The sequence below is a fragment of the Bison bison genome, unplaced genomic scaffold (assembly GCF_000754665.1).
Source record: "Bison bison bison isolate TAMUID 2011002044 unplaced genomic scaffold, Bison_UMD1.0 scf7180017864486, whole genome shotgun sequence".
NCBI classification, from domain to species: domain Eukaryota; kingdom Metazoa; phylum Chordata; class Mammalia; order Artiodactyla; family Bovidae; genus Bison; species Bison bison.
The window spans coordinates 6733568-6744420 of NW_011495046.1; the positions used below are offsets into that span (position 1 = coordinate 6733568).

At 51.8% G+C, this 10853-nt stretch overlaps 1 protein-coding gene across 4 annotated transcripts in view; it reads left to right on the plus strand.

The window, feature by feature from the left end:
- UXS1 (UDP-glucuronate decarboxylase 1) overlaps positions 1 to 10853 on the plus strand; it is a 43715-nt gene that overhangs the window by 24365 nt on the left and 8497 nt on the right. For all 4 annotated transcript variants that reach the window (XR_827289.1, XR_827288.1, XM_010863003.1 and 1 more), the window contains 5 exons: positions 1817 to 1921; positions 4156 to 4215; positions 5777 to 5898; positions 8966 to 9085; positions 9589 to 9632. Coding sequence is in view for 2 of the 4 variants with exons in the window: in XM_010863003.1 (XP_010861305.1) it covers positions 1817 to 1921; positions 4156 to 4215; positions 5777 to 5898; positions 8966 to 9085; positions 9589 to 9632 (451 nt within the window). In the remaining 2 variants the exon portion in view is untranslated. The remainder of the gene's footprint in view (positions 1 to 1816; positions 1922 to 4155; positions 4216 to 5776; positions 5899 to 8965; positions 9086 to 9588; positions 9633 to 10853) is intronic.

Sequence of the window (10853 nt, forward strand, 5' to 3'; positions counted from 1 at the left end):
ACTGTTACAGCCAGGACGTGTCCCTGTAGGAAGGAGACACTGCTTAAGGCAACACAAGGTCTCGTGTTACAGGGCGTGCCTTAGCCCTCCCAGGAGGGGCGAGGGGGCAGTCATTTGCTCATTGGGTCATCTGTCCAGGGACACTGCGTGACTCTCACCTCTTGGCCACTGTAATTAACGCTGCTGTGCGTGTGGGAGCGCGAGCACCTCTTTGAGACTCTGCTTTTTCACTCCCTTGGCTGTAACCCCAGGAGTGAAATGTCTTACCCTGTGTCGATTCCATTTCTAGTATTCTGAGGGAATGCCCCGCTGTTCCCATGGTGGCTGCTGTGTTTGCATTCCCACCAGCAGTGCACAGGGGCCCCAGTTTCTCCACATCCTTGAAGACAGCGTTTGTTACTTTTTGGGGGGGTTTTTGGTAGTAGACATCCTGATCCATGTGAGGCAATACCTCAGTGTGGTCTTGATTTGCGTGTTTCTGATAAGTGACATTGAGCATTTTTTCATACACCATTTGTGTATCATCTTTGGATGATATATTCAATATATTCAGTGTTTGCCATCTTTTAAGTTGGTTGATTTTGTGTTGTTGTTCATTTTAGGAGTTCTTTATATATTCTGAATATTAGCTTATCACATATAATTAGCAAGTATTTTTTCCCATTCTGTGGGCTGTTTTTTCACTCTGTTGATGGTGTCCTTTGATCCTGGCAAAATGTTTGATGTAGTTTCATTTGTCTATATTTGCTCTGTTTCCTTTACTTTTGGTGTCAGATTCAAAAAATCTTTTCTAAATTCAGTGTCATGCAGCTTTTCCCGTGTTTCCTTCTGGGCGTTTTCTTCCTTTAAGTCTTGTGTTTAGGCTCTTGGTCTGCTTCGAGTTGGGTTTGTGTGCTGTAAGATCAGGGTCCAGGCTTGTTCTTTTGCATGTGGATGTGCAGTTTTCCCAACACCACTTGGCAAAGAGACTGTCCTTTCCCCACCGCATGGCTCAGCACCCTTGTCAGAGATCGTGTGATCATACACAGAGGGTTCATTTGTGAGCTGTCCTCTCTGATCCTTTGGTCTCTATGTCTTGATGCCAGTAACACACCCTTCTGTTACCATAGCTTTGTATTGTGTTTTGAAATCAGAAATGTGAGTCCTTCAACTTTGCACTTTTTCAAAGTTATCATGGCTGTTTGGACACCCTTGAGTTTCCATATGAATGTTGTTTTAGATTTGTATTTATTCATTCCTTTTTGAGGTCGAGGGCACTGATATTAAAGCGTTACCTCTACCAGGGGAGTCATGTGGGATCCAGACATTTTGCTGTTCATGGCTCTAAACCCACCTCCAGATCTGGTGTTTATATGCAGGATAAGTAGAAACGGAACAAAAGCTCTCATCTCCCACACTTCCCTACCCTTTGTGTCAGATTTGTTTTTATAAACTTAAAATGTCGTTCATCTTGATATTCACACTTCTCTCTGTGTCTGAGAACTCAGTCTGCCTTCCAGTCTGAGCACTTTATCCGGATAGATCTTCTCAGAGAGCAATCCACTCGGCTATCAGACTGATTCCAGGTAGAGGGGAACAGGCCTCTTGAGGGGCCCCGGCACACTCTTGTTCCAGATGATCAGACTTTGTTTCTGTTCAAAGTTCTTCCAGTCGCATAAGTAAACTAGTTTCTAAGAAGAATGAAAGGTGATGAGTAGAATTTCGCTGAAAAATACATGAGCGCCGTTTTCACATGGTCCAGTTCTGGGAGGTCAGCGTTTTCCAGTGTATTCCCTGGAAGTAACAGGTGTGTTTTGCCTCCTGCCACCCCCCACAGTGGACCAGATCTACCACCTGGCCTCTCCTGCCTCTCCTCCCAACTACATGTACAACCCCATCAAGACACTGAAGACCAATACCATCGGGACCCTGAACATGCTGGGTGAGTCGGCCCCTCGTCCTGCAGACAGTCAGGGTGTTGGGACTAGGAGTTGGATCCTGACAGTTCTGTTCTTCAGCCCCCCTTCCCCATGCATGCTTTCGGGGTGACTGGGTTTGCCGTCACAACTCGGCATGGGGCTCCATCACTGTGGGAATCGGTCTACGTTGCCTCAGTGACATCCCCTGCCTTCCAAGTGGCCGCCTGCCCCTCCTGCACTTCACCTACTTGTGGCATGTGTGCCTCGGGGCTAGAAGATTCTGATGAGAGGTGGGGCATGGTCTGGTCCCACAGAGTTGAGGGTGGGAGAGCCTCCTCGTGGGGTTGAGGAAACGAGCTCCAGACTGACTGCAGGCCTCACCCTGAAAGTGGAAGGTGAACGTGAACACCGCCCCGGGTGGCTGCGTGTGAGCCCACAGACAAATCCAGAGAGTAGGCCACACGCATGTGGGTTGTTGAGGTCAGAGGCGCTTCTGTTTCCATGGGTTTAAAAACCAAGGGTTTTGATTAGGTGCAAAGTGAAGATGGGAACCACTTCTTTAAATGTCAAGTGAAAAGTGGATTTAATTATGGAATATTTAAAGCAGATTCTGTAATTGGGTTTGGGAAATAGCCCTGCATTTCAATTTGAGAAAAGGGCAGCAGGGAGGGGAGCACAGTCTGTTAGACAAAACCTTCGGGGCAGTGGGCTCTGCGGAAGGTGAAGGATGCTTTCTCTAACTCAGGGCACTGTGTCCTGACTGTCAGGTCACCTGGTGGAGACACCCCTGTTCTTACCACTGCACACATCTGCCCCCAACTCTCTCCAGCCCCCCCACCCCGCCTCCACGTGGAGCTGGAGGCAGTGCAGAAACAGCTACCATGCTCACGGTGTTTAGAAAGATGACCTTCCTCCCACCTGTTACAGGATGCTCCCTCCTATCCGCTGACAGGGGATAGGTCAGATGAGGGTTACAGTTGGGGACTTGGCAACCACGGAGATGGAGGGATGGAGAGGTTCCCAAAGCTGATGCCTTGAAATGCCCTTAGAGCAGGGGCTCCAGGTACTGGTCCATGACCTGTTAGGAACCGGGCCGCACAGCAGGCGGTGAGCCTCGAGTGAAGCTTCATCTGTATTTACAGCCGCTCCCCATCACTCACATTTCTGCTTGAGCTCTGCCTCCTGTCAGGTCAGGGGCAGCATTAGATTCTCGTAGGATCATGAACCCCAGTGTGAAGCGCACATGCAAGGAGCCTAGGTTGAGAGCCCTTTATGAGACTCCACTGCCTGTTGATCTCAGGTGGAGCTGAGGCGGTGACGCTAGTGCCAGGGAGTGGCTGCAGTTACAGAGTATCACGAGCAGAGAGGTATGACTGCAGAGACCCGAATAAATGAGCTGTAGACTCGTGTCAGAACCCTGCCAGTGAGTGGCAAGTGACAGCTAAGCTGCACCTGGCGAAGTGTGTCCTTATTTTACTGTATATCACAGTGTAATAATAATAGAAATAAAGTGCACAGTAAATGTAATCTGCTTGAATTGTCCCCAAACCATCCCCCAGGCCCCACCGCGTCTTTGGAATAATTGTCTTCCATTAAGCTGGCCCCTGGTGCCGGAGGGGTTGGGGACAGCTGTCTTAGAGCTTGGCCTGAGCACTGCAGGTGACAGTAGTCCGTTCTTGCTGGGAGGGGTGAAGGCGAGAAGGGGTCAGAGCTGACACGGACACAGCCAGTTGCTTTGCAGAAGCTCCTGCGGAAGCTGGACCTCAAAGGAAAGAGGGAGTGGGGCAGAGGTGCCTGAACAGGAGACGCGCTTGGGCACAGTTGGAGGTGCCCGGGGCACGTGGGGAGCAGAGGGTAGAAGGCTGACCATCAGGGAGAGAGTGGCAGCCAGAATTTGAAGGACCTTGCCCTCTGCCTACGGGGGTGGGGGTAGTTACCTGATGGAGTGCTGGTTGCTACGTTCAGGTGAAGGAATCTATAAAATTCCCCAAGTCATACCTTATAATAAAGCCCACAGACCGTGCATTTGGCCCTGTTCACAGTTACACATGTCCAGCTAACTGCTGTGTTTCTGGGAGTTCGTTTGTGCTTTTCTTAGAGTTTGAATTTAGATTCCAAAGTAGATGCAGCAAGAGTGGATAACTTACAATGCATGGATGACCAGATACCATTTGTACTAAAACATTCCTTCAGTTGACTGTGCGCTTGTGTTTTCCGTGTCCCTTGAAGCTGACAGTGTCCTGTCATGTTTCCACAGGGCTGGCAAAGCGAGTTGGGGCCCGTCTACTCCTGGCCTCCACCTCAGAGGTGTACGGAGGTGAGTGGGTATCACTCCGTCCCCCTGGACAGCTGGCTCCTGTCACAGCAGGAGGGAAAAGGGACCAGTGAGTCTAGACTTGTTTCCAAAAGGCCCTCCCGGCTGTTCCTCTCCAGAGGGCAGCGACCAAGGTGTTCCCTCCTCCGGGTGGGATGAGCCTTTTTCTTCTGCTGCAGGACCTCCCCCACCAGGACTCGGTTATGTCACCTTGCCAACAAGCAGCAGCCACTTAAAAATCCACAGAAGTGTCTTTGCTCCAGAGGCACCTCAGGAGTCAGATCACGGAGGCTTTGCTGGTTTAGCCAGAGGATTTGCTCTTTAGTGAAAGAGCCCCCCCACCCCCTCCACTCTCCAAACCCCGAAAGCTCAGGGGTTAGGAGACAGATGGTGGGGGGACAAACGTGTGCTGGTCACCTCCACTGTTTTAGGGTAGGTTCTAAGAGAGCCTTAAGTAGGTGGAGCTAGAAAACCCTGGTGCCTGCTTTGCCCTCCCCGCCCCAAACCTTGAAGATGTGAGCGTTCAGAGGGGGCTGAGGGCCCTGTCCACTCAGGGGCTCCTGCCCGCAGGCACAGGGTTCTGGAGAACCAGTTAGTGGATGCAGCAGAAGCCAGTTGCTAATGCAGTGTGATTTTCTCCAGGCGTTGCTGTCACGGCCGGGAAGTGAGAGGGCAATGTGGGAAGAGATGCCTCTTAAAAAAATAAATAAGGGAACCAAGTGAAAAAAATCATAGAAGCTGCAGTTCTGGTGACGCAGCTCTGCTCTTTGCCTCCACTGGCAAGGCAGAACACCCCCACAACTCTGACGTCCAGGCAGTGCCCTCCTCCCACCAGCTCCAGGAAGGGGCATTGAGAGGTGGGGACCTTGTGTCCCTGTGCTTCCCACCTCTGGACTCTGCAGAGCTTGGCAGGTCCCCACGCAGTACCAGGAGGCCCATTGTGTCACGTGTCCTAGAAGCAGCGAGGCCAGGTCCTTGTTCCTGTCTCAGTGCCCTGATGGTCCCTGTCCTGCCCCGGACGTCTTTTCCATGACCCCCTACTACCCTCACTTCGCATCTCGCCTCTGACGTCAGCTTGTGAGTGATGTTAGGGTAACTCTCAGAGGTCCCCGGGTCTGCTCCAACAGTGGTGCCTGCAGGCAACCCCGTCTGGTCTGCCGGCCCCCCATGCTGAAGAGGGGACGGGTTTGAGATGACGTCCCCTGCACCCTCGCTGTTGGAGTAGCAAAGCGGCTTTGTGAGGGGGTGAAGCTGGCACCCCCTCTGAACCTCTGGCATTTCTGCCCCAACGGTGCAAGCCGAGGAGCAGGTGTCTGTGTCCACCCTTTTCTGTTGGTCCTCTGCGGCATTCAGGACCTCTCTGTGGGTGTCCAGCCTGCCCTGCCCTTAGCAGAAATCCCGAATCCCCTCTGATAGGTGTCTTTCCAGGTGAGATGCTTATCCTGGTCTTTCCCAAACTCCGTTTTGCATCATTGTTATCCATTGTCTGTCAAACATGTGAACTTGAACAAAGGGAGGTTCTGAAAGTGCTTCCTCTTCCACCACCACCCCCGCCCTCCCGCAGACCCTGAAGTCCACCCACAAACTGAGGATTACTGGGGCCACGTGAATCCCATAGGACCCCGAGCCTGCTATGACGAAGGGAAGCGAGTCGCTGAGACCATGTGCTATGCCTACATGAAGCAGGTATTGCGGGCTGGTGGTGTACACAGGTCACTGTGCTGGATCGAGTACAGTTGACCGTGGTTGACCCTGTCCAGGGTCGGGTTCCCTGGTTCCCCACTGTCGTAAATTAACGGTGCTGTCAGCAGCCTTTCCCCTGTCTCTTTTTTAAACAATGATTTCTGGGGATGAAGCCTTGGGTTTTGAAGACCCCAGCGTGGCTGGATCAGCTTTATGACTAACTGCCCACCAGCAGTTAATAATAAGTACTTCAGTTTTCCCAAGGCCTCCGGGTCGGTAGACAGTTTTTTTTTTTTTAACTTTTTACTTCTCTTTCTGTTATCTAGTGGGTATACTTCATTTTTGCTTTCACATGGGCATCTTCAGGCATTGTTATTCACCCTCTGAGTCCCTGCCTCCTTAGTCACCCCATGCTGCGGCCTGCCCATGGATCTTCTCACTCCCAGCTGAGGGGTGGGGTCTGGGTTCCCACCTGGCTTCCCGCTGTCTGCCCTGGGCCGGGAGCTGTTGCTCACAGGCCCTGTCCCGCCCACCTGAAGGCTGTGCAGACACCAGTGAGATGTGCAGGCCATCCGTTGTGCTTGATCAGTTCTGGGGTCCTCACTGACATACTCTTTACTGGAGGGACATGTAGGTAAATGACTGTGGCCAGGTGTTTTCAGGGCAGGCCTCTGTGATAGGGAGACCTCTTTCTCTCGGACTGAGAGACGAGACCTCTGAGACTGAAAGCTCTGAGGACTGAAAGACTAGCAGGCATCCATCCTGGGAGCAGCCTTGGATTGAGGGTCATCATCATGGCCCAGTCGGAGCTCAGTTGTCCATGGGCTTTGTGCAAGGTGGGGTGGGCGCTGCCTGGGTACCCAGCGCCGAGAACTCAGGGCTGGGCTGGGAGGCCCTGAACACTTTGTTTCTTTTTAAGGGGGGTGCAATTACCAGAGACTTTTTTTCCTTATATTTTTAACTTTCACAAGTGTTGAAGACCCACTGAACAACCTTGTGCTGATGTAGGTATTTACATTTTTCTGCATATTTCATATTTCTTGGCCGAACTAATCGCTTTCAAAGTTTCTCTGGGGCAAATGACTTGTATTATTCATTTATTTTAATCAGTTTTAGGAAAGACACACCTATATCATCTTTTTTTAAATTGGAGCGTAATTGCCTTACAATCTTGTGTTAGTTTCTGCTGTACAGTGACGTGACTCAGCCCTGTGTATACACATATCCCCTCCCTCTTGAGGCTCTCTCACCTCACCACCCCCCCACCGCTCCAGGTCAGCACAGAGCACCAGGCCGAGCTCCCTGTCTGCACAGCAGCTCCCCACGGGCCGTCTGTTTTACACGTGGTAGTGTAGTTATGTCAGTGCTACCTGCAGCATTTTTGAGCCCAGGATATTTTGACACCAAAAGTTAAACTGGTCTCCCAGGAACAGCCTCTGTGTATGTTGGTACCTAAGAACACTAACTTGAGCATGTGAGGGTACATAATTACACTTTATTGTGTGATAGGTTTGTAGACTGTAGGCTGTTTTCTTTTGTGTTTAGCCTGTGGGAGTATTTCTTGGCTTTTACGGAGCTAAATAAAGGTGGTGCACAAATAGGACATTATTGTTGAACTTTCAGTTTTTGTTAAAAAATTAGTAGCATAACTTAATGTTGTAAGTGTACATATTGAGGTATGAGCTCATAATAACTAAGGGTACTTGGTAGCAGCATAGCCAGCATTTATTGAGCACTGACTGTATACCAGGACCTGTGGCCCATGCACAGGTCTTGAGAGAGTCTGTACAGTAATGTACCTAGTGGGAGTCCTTTGGGTGGTGGCCCTCAGAAGGTGTCACTCACTGCCCAACACGTCTGCTGCAGGTGCCGCCTGCAGGGGCTGCCCACCAAGAACCCGAGCAGATGATGTTGCCTGTGTGCAGAAGTCACGTGGTGGTCAGGGTGACAGTGGGCACCCCCCTGGGGACAGTGTACAGACTGATCCCTGTCATGGTGTCCAGTCTAGGAGTTGCCCGTGGACACAGGCTCAGCAGTTTTTGTGACAATGGGATCTGGGCCAACAGTGCCAAGTAACTTGTGGGTTCTGGTCAGCACGCCTGCCCCAAGACTCATGTCTGCCGTGCCCCCGCAAGGCCTGCCCTGTGGGCTTGGGGGCATGTGTGGGTCCCCACTCTCCACAGCCCTCACCTGCTCCTGGTTGGGGGTGCCCTTCGGTCCAGGAGACACATGTCTGTTGTCTGGTGGATTGCTCTAAGAGTTCACTGATTCAGAGTAGGTGATAGAAACAGTTATCACTGACAAAGCAGCCTGTGAAATTAATAGTTTGCAGAAGGTTTGGGGGGTTTAAAAAATACATACTTTCCTGATTACGTGTTTGAAAGTGTGTTTTCCCCAATTACAGAAGTAATAGATGTTTATTGTAGTGAAAACAGGAACGTTGGAAATAATGTGCAGAAGAGAGTGAAGGTCTGCAGTCTCACCACGTGGGACTCCCATTGCTGTAATCAGTGTTAAGTGTGTATCTTCCCAGGCATTGAGCTAATCGATTGTATCAGGTGCTAGGTGGTCTGGTTTTTCACTAAACAGATGAGTTTTTCAGCAGAACAGAAGGGGATGTAGGTACAATGTGGTCCTTCCCCAGGACAAAGTGTTGTCTTACTTTTCTTCAAATCAGCTATTAAACATTCACTGACATTTAAATCTCTGTTGAGTGATCAGTTTACACAAAACGATGTGAAAGAGATTGGGAAAGAGATGCATAACATGATGCTTGTTGAGAAAATAGATACTTATTTACTGGGGCAAAAAATGTACACCCATCATTTCCTCTTGCCCCGATTAACGGCCTCGGGTTTCTGCACTGTGTTCATGCCAGGGCCTCCTGGTAGTGGGATCCGGGGCTCCTGTGAGTTTGGGGTGACTCTGCAGACTCCAGGCTTGATTACAGAGCACATACATCCCGTGTGTGCAGGGCAAGGCCCCTGCATCCGGAAGGAGCAGCCACGAAGCACCGTGATGGTGAATCCTTCATCTGTGGGGCACGGGGCTCACATTCTCTCTGTTGCAGGAGGGCGTGGAAGTGCGCGTGGCCAGGATCTTCAACACCTTCGGGCCCCGAATGCACATGAATGATGGCCGGGTGGTCAGCAACTTCATCCTGCAGGCGCTGCAGGGGGAGCCGCTCACAGTGCGTGGCCAGCGGGCAGGCGTGGGGATGTTGTCTGTGGGGCTCGGAGTAAGGGCGTCCCATCCGGGGAAGCTGGCCCTGAGTCCCATGTCCCCGCTGCCCTCGGAGGGAGGGAGGGAGGGAGGAAGCTTATGGGAGCTGTGACTGAGGACGGGCTCAGGTCACTTTGTCCCCAGGCACAGACACCCTGTTGCCTTGGGCACAGGGTCTGCCTGTGAAGACCCCTCTCTACATGCTTTTGACCCTGGGGCGTCTCCCTGTTCAGGGCCCCTTCCCCTGGGAGGGGTGTCTCTGTACTCAGGACCCCTCAAGGTGCCTCTGGGGGAGGTTCCAGGTCTGGTGGAGGCCCTCTCACAGTGGAACCCTGGGGTGTCATCCATGGGGGCTGGACCCTCTCCCGCGTGACCTGGCAGGGCCTGGAGCCACAGCCTCTGGATCCCAAGGGCATCAGGGTTGAGGTCCCCATCTGTGGTTTCAGGACCCTCACTGTCATCTCCCTGCAGGTGTACGGATCTGGATCGCAGACGAGGGCCTTCCAGTATGTCAGGTAAGACCCCGGGCTGGCCGCAGCTCCCATCTGAGTTGCTCAGCCTTGGGCGGGACAGACTGCTCTGCTCCTGCATGGGTAGCTGGGATCTCTGAGAGCGGAGGTCAGGCATGCTGGTCCCTTGCTGCCACCTAGTGTCTGGTCGGCAGACCCACCGGCCCTGCCGTTCACCCGGGGGCTCCAGGTCAGGCCGGTGAGGTGCTGGCCTCTGCATCCAACAGACTCGCAGATGCTGGAATCAGACTCTGTGGACACGGCCTCCTGGGTGGACGAGATCGTCCTCATTGAGGGAAAGATAAGGCCAAGTGTCGTGTTGTCAAGGAATGTAGTGTCAAAACTACATGCAGTTAAAAGCATTTTTAATAGCTGTTGAATTATCTCGCAGGTAATATTTACATTTTCTCGGTCATCCTCCTAAATCTAGCTTTTTTGTCAGCCAGTTTGGTTGGTGGCAAGTTTTACAGTGCAATCTAGGTTCTAAGAGTTAGTGTGTGAGCAGTTACATCTACCAGACCATTCTCCCACATGCCAGGAGGTGGTGGATCCTGCATCGTTCTGTGGTGTCCTGAGTCACTGGGCACACGCTAGTTGGGTGTTTGATACCTTGTGCACTAGGAAACGCCATTCCTGGTGCTCTGTGGCCACCCCGGGGGTGCTGTCGGGGGAAGTGGTGGCAGGTAGCCCCCAGCCCCACCCCGGCCCAGGGAGTCACCCTAACTTTTGCCTGGCTTAAAAGAGAGAAAAAATTAAATATGTAATCACTGTAGTTTGTTTTTTTTTTCCCTGCAAGTGTTTGTGAATTTTCACATTTAGTCCAGAGGAAAGTTGTGAGTAAATGTATATAATGAGCAGTGTTTTTTTCTCACACCTGTTAGTATGTTGGTCAGGAGGGCAGTGCCTGAGACCATCTTGTCACTGGCCCACTTTGTTGCCCAAATATTCTGAGAAGGGATTTGAGCACAACCTAGCCGCCTGTTTCCAGGTCAGGGCACTTGACCCCAGAGCCATGCGTGCTGAGGGAGTGGGCGAGGTCCGTGTCAGTGTGGGGACTGTGCTGGGGGAGGGGCGTGTCTCTCAGGTACCTCCTGCTTTACTGACACATCTCCATCCCACCCCTCCGCCCCGTCTGTGCACTTCTCGGGGATCTTGGCATCTTAGTCACATTGAATCTCCTCCAACAGCCTCATCAAGGCCCCCAGACTCCTCCAGCCATACCACCTC